At 47.3% G+C, this 19024-nt stretch overlaps 2 protein-coding genes across 9 annotated transcripts in view; one reads left to right on the top strand and one right to left on the bottom strand.

Moving 5' to 3' along the window:
- Positions 1–2634: 2634 nt before the first annotated feature.
- ntpcr (nucleoside-triphosphatase, cancer-related) lies at positions 2635–8211 on the bottom strand. 3 transcript variants are annotated; one of them, XM_037465857.2, is made up of 5 exons: positions 4738–4915; positions 4268–4430; positions 4069–4171; positions 3359–3568; positions 2635–2825 (listed from the first exon to the last, which is right to left on the bottom strand). In XM_037465857.2, exons 1-5 carry the CDS (start codon positions 4829–4831, stop codon positions 2748–2750), a joined length of 648 nt encoding a protein of 215 aa, XP_037321754.2. In that variant the 5' UTR covers positions 4832–4915; the 3' UTR covers positions 2635–2747. The 3 variants fall into 3 exon arrangements, 1 of the variants encoding a protein (XP_037321754.2); XR_005119953.2 differs by lacking the exons at positions 2635–2825; positions 3359–3568; positions 4069–4171 and having other exon boundaries at positions 4292–4430; positions 4645–8211; XR_005119952.2 differs by lacking the exons at positions 2635–2825; positions 3359–3568; positions 4069–4171 and having other exon boundaries at positions 4293–4430; positions 4738–8211.
- Positions 8212–8774: 563 nt separating this feature from the next.
- The window catches only part of LOC119214223 (signal-induced proliferation-associated 1-like protein 2), a 102681-nt gene continuing 92431 nt past the window's right edge, over positions 8775–19024 (top strand). For 5 of the 6 annotated variants that reach the window (XR_009957226.1, XM_037465851.2, XM_037465848.2 and 2 more), the window contains exon 1: positions 8777–8952. The gene's annotated coding sequence lies outside the window, so the exon portion shown is untranslated. Of the gene's footprint in view, positions 8953–19024 lie in introns of all 6 variants that reach the window. The other variant, XM_037465852.2, reaches the window with a different exon arrangement.

Genomic DNA, 19024 nt, shown 5'->3' with positions numbered 1-19024 from the left:
AAATTTGTTGAGACCCCTAAAAGTCTTTTCCCTTTTTTATTTTCATTCTTTGATGTCTGATCTCAGACTTGCGGGAGGGGTGCGCTTGAAACTGGACACCGTCTCCCTCCAGCAGCCCCAGTGAGCACATGAAAGTGATGTAATGGGAAGAGTGGTTTAAGAGTCAAGGCAGTACGGTACAGCGGTTAGGAAGTCAGATCAAATGGCTTCATTTTTTACAGCCTTGGGATCCCATTTGACAGTAACTACCTCTGCGGCAAGACCAGTGGACCTTAGTTATGCACATTAGCACAATGAGGTGAATCAAAGCTCAATTGAAGCCTTCTGGGAATACGTATAAAACCCCTGTGCACCTCGCCCACTCTGCACACTCGGATATTACCCTGGATTTAAGGGAGCGTTGCTAATGCGCAAGCTTTGCACTGAGAAATCAGACGTCATCGGGGGTAAGAAGCTTTCGCCTCACACATCTTCCAATAAATCACACGATCATCTTGGGAAATAATCAGGGAATTTGAAAGCCCTGCTTTGGGAAAGCCGGGGCCGATTTTTTTGTACAGCTCCCACGCGATGTTTGAACAATATGTCCGATTTTCATCCGATGTGTTTGGCATTTTGGCCGAGGGCTCCTCGGACAATACATCACAATGTGCTCGGCTGTCACTGTGCCTCCTGGGCTGGTACCTCAAAGTGCAATAACAGCCACCCCTCCCTGCCTCCCTCCCTCCCACCAGCAAGCTCCCCTTTGTCCTGGTTTGTTAGTAAGCTCCTTGCGTTTCTGTGTCCTCCATGTGCTGAGGGATAAAGGGTATCATCTGTCCCTAAGATATGGTGCAAAGGGATCTCTGCAATATGGATATTAATTCACTTCTTATTCATTCAAGCTATTCCGTATGGCTCAGGCTGTCCCCTGACAGTGTATCTGATTGTTGCACAATAGCTATGTATGAACAAACCTATAGGAGGGGCTTAACAAAAAAAAAAAAAGAGATATTATTTTTGAATCTTGATAGATTTGAACCGTTTGCTAATGTTTCAAATAGTGTTGTGATGATATGGATGACACTTCATCCACATTAAAACACTGTAAACCAGTGGTCCTTGACATTACAAGATGAACTTTGGCTTCCATTCATCAACTATTATAAATCACTTTCAGCTATTTCAACTATTGACTCGAGATGAGGATATTTATTCAAAGAAATGAAACGTTCAAATTAAACAAACTGAATGTGATTGCTTGGTTCAATTTATTGAATCCTTTTCCTGGATTCTGCAGAAATATTCTGGGCTGGGAAACACTGCGCCCATGTTATCCCAACATGAAAGCTGATCACATTATAGCACATCACACACAACCCGGTTGGTCAGGCTGTGACATGGGACACGGCCGGCTGGCGGAACAATAAGACGGTGTCTTTCCCTGCCGGCCCCAGAAAAAGAAAAAACAACGACCTCTTGCGATGTCGACTTTGAGAGGCAATTCTGCCGTTGCCCGTGCATCCAGATGTACGTCAACGGTGACCACAGAACAGATGCTGGCCCAGCGGTGTGTCTGACGCAGATCCCAGCTGGCAGTCCTCCCTTCAGCCAGGCTGACAGGTTACATCAGTTACACCGGCAGTATTATGACAAAAAAAAGCCCCAAAAGCCTTCCACGTATTTCACTTTGAAATGACCGGAGCATGCAGCGGTGTCTAAACTCATTTCTTGAAATTCAGAGAGCCGACTTCCCTTGCATACCTTGATCCAACATGCAAGCAGAGCCCGTATACAGCCGGCAGACTTTGTGGCTGAACTGTGCACAAACCTCGAATGCACATTTATTATCAGAATAGCAACCATTTCAGGCAAAGAAATATGAATGTGCCGCATTCACAGTGAGCTGCCTCCCTGCTTCTGTAGCCGTGAACCCATTCAAAGGCCTCTGCTGAGCTTTATCACGCAAATAAATCCTCAATATATGCAATCTGACATCTCAAAAATCCTGTATTTACTGATACTATTTATCGCTTACTGTAATCTGTCTGGACATTGACAGGAATGCCATTAACTCCCTGGAAGGAGCATAACAGCCCTGGAAAACAAAGTAACACATCTTTATTTATATGAAAACCTTGTTTGCTGCTACACAAACGATCCGTCTCCATATTCTTATAAAATAAATACATACCAGGGAAAGAAATCATTTGTTTATTTAATCTTTTCGGGTTAGTGGATGAATAAACCATGGCAGGATTGGACATAGTTAAATATTGATTTATTTTAAATGATAACTTGACATGCACAAGGGGGCACATGGATAAGTAGTGAATTAATAAACACAGTGCACCGCACTGTTGATCCATCTACAAAAAATGAAATAGAAAATAAAAAGCACCATTTGTCCTTATGGACAAATTAATATTACACACAAACATAGAAGACAGCGCCAGCTTTGATTTGAGTCTGAGAGATATTTACACACTAACTGAACAATCCCCCCACGGTGTTCCATCTCACAATCAATTATTCAGCATGCAATCCATTTTGAGGCTGTATGAGAACGAAAAGAAAACGAGTGGTGTACACAAACACATGCGTGTGACACGCTAACTCTTCCAGCGTGCCCCTCAGGTTAGGTCAAACCCCCCCCCCCCCCCCCCCCCGGTATGTAGCGTGTGCACATCCACTGTGCAGCGTGCATGCACTCACGCTTAAAACAAGCGCTAACGTCTTCCCCTCTTAGCCCGCTCTAAATCTCGGTATTAGGTGCGGTGTGTTAGACAATCTTGAAGTGTTGCGAGAATGTCTTGTAAAATGGCATTTCGGTTCTCCTTCGACACCTGGGCGGGAACAGAAATAAGAAAAAAAATAAGATAAACAACATGGGAGCTGGGACACTTGCCTGGTCCTCAGACAATTAGTGTCCACTGATAGCTTCATAGATAGATCACCAACCACATGTCACAATCCCTAAAATCTCCAGCCTACTGATTTAAAAGTGAAATTACACATCATATGTTTGCCAAACGTTGTTTACACGGCCACATAACCTTATTTGATACAATGGCTCCTCGAGCACATGGAGTACTTTGCATGACAATATCCATAACTGAGTGTTCCGTGATGAATTATTTTGACATCCGAGCCCACCCTTTGTTGTTGAATCAGTCACGCATGATTTAGAGTTAATCCTATAGGAGAGGGATGATCCAGGGCCGGCCTCTCCTGCATTAGTGGGCAGACAGACCAAGTCCAAAGGGGATACAGTGTAAACTGTGTCCTGTAGCTATTGTTGAACTCAGAACCTTCCAAATTGACCTCAATATCTTCTCTTTTTTTCCCCCTCTCACCCAGAGAGCATGCTTGTACTCACAGTGTAGACCTTGACATCCCTCCTGCCCCGCACCTCCTCCACGAGACCCAGCGGTTTACCCTTGGGGACGGGGATGGTGCCCAGGACGGTGCAGGAGGAGCAATCCAAAGTCTGTCTCACTGCCCCGACAAACGACTGGCTGAAGAGCTCCATTTTGCCAATCTCGTCAACGACAAACACCTTCCCGCCGCCTCCGTTTGCCGCCTCGACCTGCGCAAATCAGTTTCGCTTAAGACAAAGGCACTAATCAGTTTTATTGGTGAATAGGTGGCGGCGGGTCCAGCAGGCGGAAAACGCACATCATGTTATAAGGTGCATGCCTGAGGCGGCGTTTGGATGTCGAAAAGCAAAGGGTGATCAGCGGTGATTACAGAGACGCTTCGAGTGGGATGAAAGTGGAATTGGTGGCGGCGAGGCACAGACACCTTCCTTTACAGCACATGTGTGGGCGTCACTCGGGTTCACTCTACATGCAGGATTAATCGCGGCCAGTGACAGCCAGACGGCACCACCGGCACTAAAAATGTCACCCTGGAATTTATGCGTTTGCAAGCTTCCAATTATTCCATCAATTCGGGGGAAATCAAAGGTTTGATGAGTTGGTAAGTGTGTGTGTGTGTGTGTGTGGGGGGGGGGGGGGATTCGGGGGGGGAGAGGAGGGAGTGTTAAGCTCACTGTGATCTCTTGATGAGGGCGAGTTTTAAACTTACGTTTCTGAAGAGGGGGAGCGCCACCTTTTCGAATGACGCCAAGTCAACCACATACTGCCCCACGGCGTATTCCCGCCCGCCACCAGACGGAGCGGCCAGGTCTCTGCGGAGTCAAAAATAAAAAAAGGGGGGAACGCGAGTCAGAGAAGACAGCACGGTGAGAATGGGCACTTCTCTGGCGTGTTGGCGACCCTGGTACCTGACTCTGGACAGGTGGGCCCTCTCTCCTGTCACCGTGACGACATCAAAGCCGACTCTCCGGCCTCCCTCCCTGACCTCCTCGGTGTAAAAGCCTCCCACTGCCGTCCCCGATGACACCAAAGCCTCGCAGGCTTTCTGGACCAGAGTGGTTTTCCCCACACCTGTAAGCCAAACCACGTGACCATCACTAGGAACAACTGTGAGATGTTACAATATGTTTGATCCAGGCTACTATATCAATGTATCTTTGAGTAGGAGCTATTAGTCATACAGACTACTGGCTGGTCGAAATGTTATTGTGTACACGCACGTCTCTTCAAATGAAAGGAAGTAACGTGAAGTAAAAGGAATAACTACCATGACAACGTAACGTACTACTATCCTAAGTCTTCATCCCAGTTAACGTAGACAACCGACTGGTCTGTATTTAAAACGACTGTAACGTCAACAGATTTCATCAACTGATACCTGGAGGCCCCGTCAGAAAGACGTGTTTGAACATTTCAGCTGACGCAGCTCGACGTGCTGCGGCAGCTCTTCCGGACACATCGAGTTGACGCATGCGCACATTGCGCAGCACAGACTACACCGCAGGGCTATTTTTTTCAACGAGCAAATTCCACATTTAAAGTTACACACAAGTTAACAAACAAGACGTAAAGTTCTAATATGTCGGCTGAAAGAGTCGACCGGAAAAATAGTTCTCAAGAATCCTCAGGGAGGAACTTTTCTAATTTGAATAATGAAACAGTCTTTGTGTAGCTACATGTTGCATGAAATTGTTGTTCAGTGCTTATTATAGATCTTTAACGATTTATTTTGGAAAATATTAGCGCATTTAAATATTAAGAAAAAGGACATTCATTTCCTTCAAGTGTAGACATAGAAGTACCATAACATGTAGTCCAAGTACAAACATCTTTGAGATTAACTGCTTAATTACATAAGTGAATGACTTGGTAAAGTATTCAATTACAGTAAATATACCTCGTAATGAATTACCACTAGTGCAAATTAAGGTACAGTTGTCCCACTGAAACCCAATAACAGAAATCCTCAGCACATCTGCGTCATGCAAACGTTTTTGCAAAACAAATAATACCAACGGAGAAATGCAAAGTAGCAAGTGGTATTAAAAGCAACAACTTTGCTGGGAGAGTTTCACTATGTGAAAACTTTTCTGTGCTTTGCAGATGACCACATTATTTCCAGGAAAAACTCTTTATTCAAAAGTTGAAAGGGAAACTTACACATATACACATTCCTTGGATTTATACTGAGATGGTGTAACCATGATGTTGTCACAATAGAATTCTACATATTTCTTTTCTTTCTACATTGTGTAACCAGGCAGTTTATTGGCCACTAGCTCAGATATATGCCGATACTCCTTTTTGAAATCCAGAGATCCGAGCCCGTCCTCCAGTTCCTCTTCCTCTGGCGCGTCGAAGGAGGACACCGACTCTTCAGACAATCCTCGACTGGGCCCACTGTCCCTGGTCGACCGGCTCCTTTGGCCCGCTGACGATACGCAAACCTCGGCGCCGGAACTGTCCACCATGCCGCTCTCCGCCGTGGTCGTTTTTCTGGAGCCCGCCCTCTGCGAGGAGGCCGACCCGTCTCTGTCGCCTTCATCGGAGGTGAAGCTGAGGGCCGAGGCATGGGTTCGAGGCCGAATGATGCGCGTCCCCCTCATGGAGCGCTGCGGAGAGCTTGGGGCTTTGATGGGCACGGGGAGGGCCGCGCTCCTCTGGAAGCGGCGTCGGTCTGAGTTCCCGAGGCCCTTGGGGACAGGCGAGCTGGGGGTACTGTCCCCAGAGGGACCCGGGCTGCTCATGGGCTCGGGGGAGTGCGCGTCACTGAGCCCCAGGCTGTTGAAGTCATCAGCATAGTCGGCCTCCTCGTTTCCTTCCCTGCTGGAGTCTGAAAATGAAGATTCGGGGCTGCTGCGTGTGCTGCTCCCTGCACACTCCATTTCATCTCTGCGCCTCTCAGCTTCCGCCTGTGGCTCGATGTGATTGGGTTTACTCTGCTGCTCCTTCTTGTCTTTGTCTTGGCCGACATCATCGTCATCATTCCCACTGGGGATGTGAATACATTGCGAGTCCCTTGCAGAAAGGGAAGGTGTTTGTGAAATTCTCGGGAGGACTCGGTCTTGTTTACCATGAACTTTCCCAGGTTTTCTGGGTTTAAGCGTGACCGTTCCTTGCAGGGCGGAGTGCGCTGCGATGCTCTGCATCATCGTCTCTACCTTTTCATTTAGACTGGAGCTCGGATTTAGAGCTCTGCTCTCGGAGTTTCTTTTGCCGGACTTTCCAAACGTATTACCAGACTCGGTCTTCCCTTTGGCCACACGTGACTGTGTTTCATTCCGTACTAAGTCTGTGCATTCGCGACGTTTTACTTTAAGAGGAGAGATTTGCTGCAGCCTCAGATTAAATGTTTTAGTCGTACCACATATGAGCTTCCTCCCGGTGGATTTACGAGAGCTTTTACTTACGATCAAAGCCTCCTCTTGTTTGTTTTTCACTTTTACAGACGTAGTAGGCCTAACTACTGGTGCACAGCGGTCTCTGGGGGAACGTACATGTTTACATTGGGGATTAGTTCTCTGCAACAACTTGTCCTGCTCCTTTCCACAAAGGGCCGAAGGCTCTGTGGAAGCAGGCCTGTAAATCCAAGAGAGATTGGGATGGATGGACAAGGGCTGATGTGGGCTCTGGACATTCAGCTGCGATAGCTCAGCAACAAGAGCATTTAGGAGAGGCAACTGTCGCAGGGCCTCCCCGAGGACATCCAGAGACACCTTATTCGTTTCAGGGTTCCTTTCCTTTGGATTTTTATGTCTTACTCTCCTGTCCATCACCGGAGATCTTGTACTTTCTATTTTATTTTCACTTGACTCTTCTTCAGAAGATGTGTCTTCAAATGCAAAAGGGTCCGAGTGCAGATCCACTAATTCGCAATCACTTCCCTCCTTTGTTTTTTGTACCTCTGCAGAATTGTTGTAGAAGAGGTGAGGCGGACAAAAAATGGCTAAATCTGCATCAAAGTTGTTTTCCGTCTCTTTCCGTCTCGGGCTTCTTGGCTCGTGTTCAGTCTGCATGGCAGCGCACACACCACTGTCCCGTTTGTCCTCATTTACTATGGGTTCCCCTGATTTTTTGTTTGGGGTGTTGATGTTAACGTCAGACTTGTCCAGAGTGGCTGAGCAGACGTCCCCACAGTCAAGAGGCAGTGATTCTGGGATGTTGTTCACTATGGGACCTGCATGTGAAAGGGGGCTTTTAAGGCCGTATTTTGTGATATGTGGTAGTAAACTGGCTCCCAGACTAAGCAGTTTGTATCTCAGGGAAATTGATCCAATTTTCTCTCCAGCAAGGTTGCATAAATCAACAATCGCCCTTTCCCAATGAGATGAGGGACTTGAAATGCCATGTTTGTTCACATCCCGAATAATTCCGTCCATCACTTTGGCCAGGGAGACGAGTGAGGTACCAACTAATTTGGGGACGTCCTCTTTCACATCCAAAACCATAACATAGAGAGGAATGCTGGATAGATTGGTATGCAGTGAGTCCAGGTTCATTTTAAAGAAGCAAGATTTCCCTCTGTTGAAAGCCCATTCTCCCCGCTGATCCGGTTTCTTAATGCCACCACCGATCTGAGGAGGCTGATAAATGAGCAGCGTCGGAAAATCCAGCAGTCGTAATCCAAGAGCAAGCTCGTCGGAAGTTTGGCTTTCTGTGCCGACTCTGATATATTCCACCAAAAACTCAAATGAAAACAAAGTCTCGGTATAATCGGTATTTGGTCCTGACATCCTGAAACAAATAACCAAACAAACACCAACGGGCTAACTGAATAGCTGCCTGCTAGCTAATCCGTAAATCGAGTTTCTAGCTTCTGCCGAGCTCCATGGAAACAAACGGCTGTCGCAAGTATTTTGCGTCACACAGTGGCCGGGGTACCTGGGAAATGTAGTTTAGTTATAAAGATCTATCGCGTAGAGCCCTGATAATTAATTAATTTTACAAAAAAAATACAATTTACTCTCTTATTAGGTATATTGTTTTGTTATTGAAGGGGGGCTTCGCAGGTTATACCGATGATTGACAGAGTAGCCTATGTTTCCAGAACAAAAAGGGAACAAATAACACCTTGTTAGTTTCACCTTACAGGTAAATCAAGGAAACACGAGTCATTACCAACAAAGGTAAAATTAATATGTCAAATTAAACTTTTTTTCATATTGAGTTTCAGTGAGCGTTTGTTCTGCATTTCACCAGCTGGTGCCACTGTAGGGCTTACGTGGGACTAAAACAAAATAGTCGAATTGTGAATCACGCTGTGTTTACACTAACAGGCTCATTACTCGTCTTTAGCTGGTAACGAATACATTATTCTATTGGTGTCTCTTAAATATCGACCAACACACCTATGACGACAGGTCCCGTGTCTCGACATGCCCACACCGCGGAGAGTTTCGGCGGCCGTCGGGTGGGCGGAGCCTCTCCCCTCCACGGAGGTAGGTGCCGGCTGGATATCGCCACCGTCTGAGCCGCTTCAGTCTGGAGGCTGACGCCGAGCGAGAGAGACGCAGCTAACGACCCGGGTTCAGCCTTTACGGATAACTAGCCAGGTCAACGACGGGCCGCTGCGGGACACCGCGCTCCGTTCAAGGTAAGACGCGCAGACGAAACGCTTTTCTCTTCAAACGAGCCGACCGACAAACTATTAAAAAAAAAAAAAGTGGGACTGTGGCTAAAAGTGAGGCGCGCGGTACACGGTCGGAGCAGCAGAATTGTCCCCTCCATGGTAAAATGGGAATACACCCAACAATAAAGTTGCTTTCAACCAAACTGCTTTCAGGCATTTAAGTGGCAGCTGCAGAGGTAAAACAAGTGGAAGACATGGTGTTTGTTGCGCGTGTCTGGTCCTTATTGACTCACTTCTATCTGAGCCCTTGTTTGTTTATTTAAAGGAGCGTGTTCGTGCGGACCAAACTCGGTGCGAACAACAAACCTTCACGTTCCATACGGCGGTCTTTATCACACCAACCGGAATTTTAAAATGATTAGTTTTGTTAAATATATGACACGTTGTCATGACTTTCGTAGATGCTGCTTGTGGTGGAGCTTTGAGTTAATTGGACTGACTTTGCACAGACCTATTTTAATAAATGAATTCGTTTGGTGGAGTGCTTCCGTGAAAACGGTGGGGGGCGATAAAGGGATTCGTTGTCCAAATGGTTATGGATCACAAAGGTGAGGCCCACCTCTGCGGGCTGTTTAATCGTTGTGGGAAGCCCAGTATGGATTTTCTTTTTTTCTTTACATAAACCATTTACCTAAGCAGTGATAAATTTAAAATCGTATTTCATTTCCTATTGGGGGTATCTCCCCCTTTTTTGCTTCTGCATTGGGAGCTCTCTATTTGTACAGACAAAGAACAATTCCCCTTAACAGCTGATTCTCCTTCCACAATATCTGGCAGCCTGCTTGTTCACTACATGTTCATTCTTGCTTCAATACTGGCTGCTCCTGTGGCCTGTTCCACGTACAATTTGCTGTGTACTCCGCTGGGAGAGTAAACAAGTGAAAACGATGTTTGTTATCCAGCACCATATCCTCTGCTGTCTTCCTGCAGGAAGTTTAGCCTCCACAATAACCAACTTCCCAATAAAGGGAAACAAATAGTCCCTCGTTGCTGTTGGCTGGCTGCAGACACAACAAGGCGAGCTCTTGAGTGTAACTATGTTTCCATTGTTTGGTTCTCGGTGCTCCGTGTTTTTTGTACGGATTGAGCATGAAAAGTATTGCTCTCCTGGAGCGCTAAGAATCAATAAGACACCATTAGTTTTCACAGGTTTTTGATTTCTGGGGAAGATTAGTTTTCTGTGAGGCTGTGCTGATCTAAGTAGGCACAGGAGTCCTTTATGATAACTCTGGTATGTTCATTGCCTGGTATTAAATGTAACACATTCCCTTCTTTTATAACACGTGAAATGTTAAAAGTTGTGGCTGAACTTGAGGGAGGAACATATTCTGTAGTGACGCGTGAATGCTTTGCTGTTTGTGAACCCCAAAGCAGAAATCCCCCCCATTAATCTGCACAAAATGCAACAAACATTGTATATGACGCATATACAAACATTTGTTTTACAGTTGAGCTTGAATTCATGCCATGTCTCATTACATGGCTGCAGCCTGTATGGATATATTCTGTGGAATTTTCAGTTGGAACTTTTTTGTTTATGTTGAAGGTTGCACTGAAGACGCGATCATGCCTATCCTTGATGAAGGCCCGATGCTTTCAGTGCCCTACGGTGAGACCTATACAGCAGCCATGACCGTGCCAGGGAAAGTCTCTTAGATTCGTTGCATCCTGCCATCAGTAGGGCGCCTTAGAAAGGACCCTGAGAGAAGAAACATGTTCTCCTTTATTTCTAACGGCGCCTTCTGTACGGCTAACCAGACAATGGGTAATCGGGTCGGATAAATATGTCTTTCAAAATAAAGTTCTGAGCACAATGTGTACTCAGGCGAACAATAATGCGCCTTTCACGATTGACGGAGGAGCGGCTTCCCGTGACATGCCTGCGGGCCACCTCCAGTCCTCTCGGAGAGGGTTAGGGTGTCTTCTGGCCCCGTGTGCCTGGAGACGCCCCTCTAGAGTTACATCCATTCTATCCGGTCTCGCCTGCAAAGACGCTACCACAACAGTGAAATGATTGGGGCATTTCTTAAGAATTGGGAAGTTCCCTAACACAAGTGGCTGCTTTCAAGACTTCTTGTTACACCTCTCCCACAGTGCTGCCTGGGACCGCCCCACCCCACACACCCCCCGCCTGCTTTTTGTCTCCGTTCCCACGGCGCTTTGCTACCGATTTGCTGACTGGTCTTGATTTGGCGAACAGTAGAGTGAAGGGAAAAAAAAACAAGCCGATCTGCAGAAGGCTTTTAGATTCGGACCACATTTGTTAAGAGTCATGCATTTGTGCAACCGCAACCGTTTCCAACAGATTCCCCCCCCCCCCCCCCCCCCCCCCCCCAACACCTGCATGTGACGAGGACCAGGAAGCCCGGTCTGGTCCGCGTAGTCTGACCGGCTGGCCGCCTAACCAGGACTCACAATAGGCCTCCCACCACAATCCTGTTGCTTCAAAAGCAACCAACCAGCAGACCGGGGATCACATGCTGCCTGCTCCCGTTGTGACAGCCAGACTCTCTCTCGCTGTCGTTCTTTTTTTGTGTCAAGCCTTTGTTTTGATTGCAGTCTGGATTTATGGAAGGATTTAAGCCCACTCATCACTGGCGGGGGGAGGGGGGGGGGGGGGGGGGGGCACAGATGCCGTCATTAGGTGGATGTCTTTTTATGAATTGATCTCATGTTCCACTTGGGGTCTGTTTGTGTGGGCGCTTCACTGAGCAATGTCCATGATGTGTACAAGTCTCTCTCCGGAGCCCCAGAACGTCGTGCCTCATCAGTGCCCGCTCTACCTCCCCATTAGCTTGAGATGAAATAAACCACAAACCTCACTTAGTCCATTTGAGCCTTGCTCTGACAATCCTATCAAAGGGCACTGTGACTTTTAAGTACTCCAGGGTCACCGTGTTGAGTCCTCTCGGGTCAATTTTTTTCCCCCTTTTTGTCTTCACTGCACATTATAGGAATTTTCATGCTTCATGGCTTTTAGAAGGCATGTATATCAGTGTGCTGACCTACAGCCATGTGCATTCTGGGGAACTGCTGGAAGACGCCATCAGCCGTCACGGCGCCATATTCCTGCTCTTTATGTGATACGCACAAATGACATGTTAAAGCCTGTGGGTTTTTTTTCTTTCTTTGTGGACATATGTGGATCGCCGGCCTCGTGTGCTGCTTTGTTTGTTTGTTTCTTGATGCATCGTTGGTTAATCTGATTTGATTTTGTCTTTGCTCCGCTCCTGGTTTCCCACCCTCTCGCCACTCACTGAGCGAGCGGCTTGCGGTTGCCTTCCACGGGGGAGAAATGCCTGCACCAAACCAGTGAGTGAAAAAATGGTGCCATGGCCTGGAGGGGAAGCTGCTGGATCCGCAGATGGCATCATGGCAGAAGTTAAACACTGATCGCGCCGTGCCGTTCCTGGTCAGCTTCCCCTCCCCCTTCGTCAACCGCTGGTGACACGCAGAGCATCGGAGGGTGGGGTGGTGGCAAGACTGAGTTTAAAGGTTGTAAGCCGTGAGTTGACTGCTTCTTGTGTGGCTTGACTGTCGGACAGGATTTGGCATCTCGTCATCCAGAGCAACACGCGATGTACAGTATGCTTCCCCCTTATTCTATTGCAGTGCAGATGTTGAATAAGCAATGATAGACCACATTATATCCACACATTAGATACATTATTATGGCTGCTCATAAAAAAGAAAGGGGAGGGATTGTGTCAACTGCTCGGACCAGATTGGACCTCGCTGTTCAACAATGACCTTATGAGAACCTTGCGTGATGTTCTGCACTAAGCTCCACCATGCACACAATTGTCAGACGGATATGATCGTAGTGGCCTCCAGATGTTGCCCCGGCGGTCGACAATGTTGTAACTGCAAGCTATTTTTACATTTGAAAGAGGATGATTAATCCTCCAGATAATCTCTGTGATCTTTAGACACAATGGTGACACGTGGGTCAGTTAATAATAAGTAGTAGTAATAATAATAATAAGTTAATAAAGTTAATGTCATGTTTACCAAAGATTTTAAGAAGGCTTTTGCTATTTACTTACCAAGCCCCACGAGTTACTTATAATGGGATACGGTTAAGACAAACCGTCGGCCTAATGATTAAGTTAAAACGCAGCATGGAGTCGTATCAAAAGCAAATGCACTAACTCCATTAGTCCTGTTTGTCATATGGACGCACACTAGTTTGGTTTCTCCCCTGGGAAAAGCGGTACAAACAGAACTCGACAGATCCGAGCGTGAGAGGGCATCGCCCTTTGTTTCACCAAGACAATCCATTAACGTTGTCACTCCAAAAAGCTTCATGTTCATGGTTTATGGATTTGCAATAGTCAAGCTTATAGAAAAAGATGAATTGTGTCGGCAACTCGCGTTCCCTTGGGGACTCATTAGTGTCCGTATCAGGAATGTGTGGGGGGGGGGCAGCGTAAGTTGCTGACCCTCCTGTATGTTTTGTCTACGTGTCACCGGTCCACGGTGGAGAGAATCAGTGCCGGCCAGTCATTAACCCGATTGCCGCTGGGTCCAAGGACCAGTCGTGACCCGCGGGGTTAACCCGGTGTGTGTGTTCCCTTCAGCGGGCCCAGACAATCGAGACAGCTGACCTCTGTGGGCACAGCCAGCCTCCAATGGGAGATAAGAAGGGCTTTGGTTTAATGCCGATGTGCATACCTCCTTCCTACTGTAGCGAAAAGAGAATGGGCCTGTTTGAATAGGCAGACAGGCCTGGGTGTGAGTGACTCAGTCCTGTCTGCATGCCATCACACTGTCTGCGCCTCTGTCTGTTCATTCATGCAGCAACACCTGGGCCAGGTATGGAATTTCCAATGCCATCACAAATTTGATACAATAAGAAGGGGTAAATAAACCAACAATGTACAGCATAGCATGTAAACAAACCAATACCCAGCCTCAGCCTGCCTTCCACTGAAAACATAAGATAGTGAGTAAATAGGGAGTTTAATCGGATGGTTGGACGAGACGGATGGAATTATTACACATTCAATTCATGTAATATCGCTGCGATTGTGTATTTCACTGTCTATTTATATTTGTAAACGGAGATCAGAAAACAGTAAATGAAGCCTTTTGTATGAAAATGTAGAACAATACCAGCCAAACCCTCCCCCCTCGCAAACATCTGTGTCCTTGTCCTGGCGGATTGACCCTGGCGAGCCGAGGAGCAAACGGACATCGCACCAGTTGTTTTAAAGCGTCTCGTATCTGATAGAGGTGGATTTTAATTAACAAGTTAAATGAAGCAGAGCCATGACAGATGTGCCATGAAGGGGTGTGTGTGCGCGTGTGCGCTGTTCATCTCTGGTTGACTTGGACTGAACTTTGTTGCAGGGTCCTTTTAGTTTATTTAGTATTTTTCCTGATTTCACCACAGCCCTCAACATCATCTTCTGCCTCTCAGCGATTTCTTTCATCAGGGGAGGGGGGGGAGAAACAAACGGAGAAGAAAAAACATTGCGTCAACTTGAATAATATATGAATATGATAGGCCAATGAGGATCTCTCTGGCCAATTAGTAAGAAGAACTAGTTCTAATGGAAGACCCCCAAAAAGAGTGAGTGGAGCGGTGCCGTAGAATGCAGTGGAAATTCGTCGAACCGACTTGAAAACCTGTATTATCTAGTACCCTGTGAGGTGGTTCCCTTAAGCCTAATTTCATTAAAGTATAACAAATAAAAGGAACTAAGAATCCAAACCCCAGAAGGGCCCTTTTGCGGTTTTCACCGAGGCTGCTTTGTGTTCCTGCTTTTGTGGACAGTACCGACAGGAATGTTTTCTGTCCGTGCGCCTTTTTTCAGGAAGGAACTTTGTGCTAAACAAGCCCTTTTATCAATTGTGATAAAGTCTCTTTTTGGATGTCATTGTTTGTGTTCCCACGAATCCATAAATCAGACGGCGATGGTTCGCGGAAAAGTATGTGGGTACACTGGGAGTCCCAAATGTCTAACAGAACTCTCGCAATTTGCTTAATTTCTTAATGGTGGTGAGATTTAATGCATTAGTCAGATTTTGTTTCTGAACCGTCAAAGTCATTAAAGCGTTGATGAGGCCAAACCGTTTTTCTCTTCTTTTTTCTTTACCCCTTCATCTTTCTACAGCACTGTTTCGTTTGAAATGAAACTTCCTTCTCATATCATTGACGCATAATATTATCGTCTCCGGGTACAGTTGGCATAGTAATTCTTGAATTATGCACTGCATTATATCTGAGCAACGCCGCGCTCTCTCGCCAAAGCACAAATGTCTGTGCACCATGTTGCATTGGGCCTGTTCTTTTGACTCTCTGTGACTGTTTCAGAACGGTCTGGGATAAGGGAGTTGCTGGCGATTGGCCCGGCTTCTCTTACTCTGGGTGGCGGCGCGATGCGTTTCAGGAGCACCGTCCCAGCAGAACGCGGCTAATTCCAAGCCGTGCGAGTGTATTGCGTCTCCCTTGTTTCTCCTTCTTCCCCTCTGTGACATCGTTTTTTACGAGCCTTACTTTTAAGCGAGTTGTAAAGGCCGTTGTTGGCGGATAATGATCCAGGGGGACAGTGGCCTGATTTTTTTATTTTTCTTCTTCTTTTATCTCGCTTTTGTAATCACACTTGCCTGTCAACGATGAAGAGATCAACCGCTCTCTGACGCGGTGGAAGGTCATCCCCCGGGAATGGATGGCGACGGGGGGGGTCGGGTCGGGGTTCAGAGCCGATGGGGGAAGAGCACACTTGACACTGAATGCTAGCCCTGTTATGGGTCTGCTGACTTTAACAAATAGAAGGATTGTTGCGTAACCCAGTCAAGTGAGCGGTGTCCCAGGCGCCGCGTAAGGATCCAAACAAATCCTACCGCGCCCCGGGCTGTATTTACTGGAAGCCCCTCGGAACGTCTCTCCAATGTAAACCGCACCGGAGGAGCCGGAACGAGAGGAGCACGCAGCCAGGTGCTGCCTATCTGACCACTGGAGCAGTTGTGTCAGCACGCCGCCCTCGTCTATCTCGAGACCATTTGCAAACACCAGAGGTCAGAGGTCAACGCCGATGGAGTTATCTTGTAACATATTTGCTTGCTTTGAACGAGTCCTTTTCTTTCTTTCCTCTACGCCTGCGTTTGCGGTTTTCACGCCTGATAAGCGCGCGCGCACACACACACACACACACACACACACACACACACACACACACACACACACACACACACACACACACACACACACACACACACACACACACACACACACACACACACACACACACACACACACACACACACACACACTAGTCCAGTGTAAGCCAAGAATTCAGCTTTCTTCTGCAGAAATCTTGCTGGGTTAACCAGATTTATCTCGATCCCAAAAGGAAACGTCTTCCGTTTACATGACTCGGACAGAAATCTGGTCACTGCAGAAAGCCGGCAATAATCGGGTTAGTGACGTGAACGTAAACACAGATTTCAGGTCACACACGGAGAGCCGCTCTCTCAGGCGCCGACATTTCACATTTTCAAGGGGGAGTGTAAAGAGACAAATGAGTGTAGGTTAATTGTTTCCTGTCATTTTGTTTAATTTTCACCAAGGGCAGGGGGCGGGGCGGGGGGGGGGGGGGGGGGGGGGGTTCTGGGGTCCATGGGGAGCCCCCCCCCCCCCTCTCCTTGTTCATTTCCCCAGACTCTGCTGCAGCAAAGCCCCGGTGAGTCCTGCTCTGTTAGTGCTGCTGTGCCACCTCAGGGTTTCTGTTATTGCAGAACCAACAACGCGCCCGCGGCCCAATTTTACACTGCCGGGTACAATTTTTTCATAGATGCTGATAACACACACCGCACTTAGCCACCAAAGTGTGTCCGCTTGAGTCCCGCACTGGTAAAACTGTTGTCGTTATTGCTGGCAATTGAAATATTTCATATTCATCCAAGGTCAATCCAAAAAATGCCAAGAGAGTCTCTCTCTCTCTCTCTCTCTCTCTGACACACACACACACACACACATTAAGCAGGCAGACTGACTAAGACTTTATTTATAGCCACGGCCCTTGGGTCCGACCAAACGCTGCTGGATACAACACTGCGTTTGAAATCCAGGCTACTCAAATGAAAGCGAGGTTTTCTTCTTGATTTTGCCGGCCCAGTGACCCCTGAGTGTGTGTTGGAACAGCTGCCAGCGTGAGCGCGTCCATCCTAATGGCATTCTTCAAAGCCTGCTGCAGTTTGGAGATAGGGACGTGAAAAATAAGGAAACCTTTGCTTATTTGGGATTCTGTGGTAAAGTTGGACAAAGTGAATTGAAGACCGGCACCTTCCTTTGCACATATTTTCTTTGGTACGTTCTTTTATGCTCGTTTTATGTCTTATTAATATATGTTAAAATATTAATGTCAACATACTTCCATGTGAATTCACCATTATGGTCTCTGAGGAAATGCTGCAAGACGCAGTAACTATTTGTTGTTTATCAACCTCTCCAACCTCTCATTATTGGTGGGGGAGGAGGGTTATACCCCACACCAATAATAAGGGACACTCATCAGATCGTCGGCCTCGATCAGTTCTAAAGGTCAAAGGCCACTCTATCGCAGGGGGCCTCTCGTGTCAGGGCGGCTCAGTGCACTTGGCTTCTGTTAAAAGGGATGAATTCATCACCGCTCATCTCCCTGGACACTTTCCCATATTTAGCATTCGAGAAGGGGGATGGTAAGATAGTGGAAGTAACAAGAGGGGGAAGATGTGGAGGCATCCACAAGCCTCCCTTCCTAAACCAATCACCTTTCCCTGTGCGGCCTGTTCGTTGGTGCACGTAGTGTAGCTTTAAAACTTGATTATGTTTTTAATGACATCTGTGTCCTCTCTCAATCAATGTGATCTAAGTATTTGTTCTACCGGGTGGGGGCCGAGAAGAAAGCGAATTCTAGAGCCCCCCCACCCCATGATGCTTTGGTGTGTTAGGTCATCGATTGTATCGATCAATGTACAATTGAGCATGGATTTGTGGGGGCTCGGGGGTTAGTCCCTGACACCCTTTCAGCCGCCACGCCTCCCTGTAACACACCCACCGCATGCCATGCCAGCTGCAGCTGTCAAGCCTCAATGCGAGAGATGTTCAAAATTCCCCTCACTCTGCAATTAGAGCCGCTGAATGGCGCGCATTGCGGCGTCCTAGAATTGCACTCGGCCCCCTTTTCTGCTCCCGAGAACACTGAGTAAATAGAAACTGATGAGGGCGAATAAAAGTGTCCCCCGTCGGCCTCCAACTTGACAGATTGTGTTTTTTTGTGCAAGCTGCTCCTTGTGATGTGCCCTGGCTCAAGCAACCAAAGGGTGGAAGAGGAAATAAAAGGGCCTCATTGACGGGGTGGGTTTCTCACGGCTGACTGACAATGTTCGCTTTCCATCGAGTCAAGTGGCAATCAACCAAAGAGATGCAAATGTGAGGAACAGATGTACTGTTTTTCTTTTTGGCCCGTGTTTTTATCGGCGGCAGTAATCCCTCGCTCACGGGGCGCAGGGCTGAACGTGTTAAAGGGGGGAAAAGCCGTGTCACCCTGGCCGCCTGCCTTTCAGAGGGGTTTTCTCAATAAGGCCCGATGCTCGGGATGGATACACAATGAGGGACACACACGGAGTGAGGTCCTTTCCAGAGAAAACGACTAAAAACAACATTCCTGGGGTCCCGCCTTCTTTTTCCTCCTCCACTCCCTCCTGTGCCTCGCACTCACTCCATGAATCTTTTTCGCCTCCGTGAGAACAGAACCATGCTCCAATAATGTTTCCATAAACGGGGTGAGGGAATGGAAATAACTTGGACTCTCTCTCTCTCTCTCTCTCTCCCCTCGCTAACTTTATAGGGCCGCAGACTGGATTCGAGCGAACACACCTTTTAATGATGCCCTGTGTTTTAGGCTGCCGTGAGTGCTTTAGGGCATCCCATACGTCCCGGACACTGCGTCCCAAATATAGCTGCGCCAGCTCCATCGGGCACCTCCACCAGCGGAACTGCTTTGGACGCGATGCAGGTCAAAGTCTGCTGGCCGGGTGTTTAAATCAC

The sequence above is a fragment of the Pungitius pungitius genome, chromosome 13 (assembly GCF_949316345.1).
Source record: "Pungitius pungitius chromosome 13, fPunPun2.1, whole genome shotgun sequence".
In the NCBI taxonomy this organism is placed as follows: Eukaryota; Metazoa; Chordata; class Actinopteri; order Perciformes; family Gasterosteidae; genus Pungitius; species Pungitius pungitius.
Note: the sequence above shows the minus strand (reverse complement) of the source record. Positions and strands in the feature narration are given on the sequence as shown.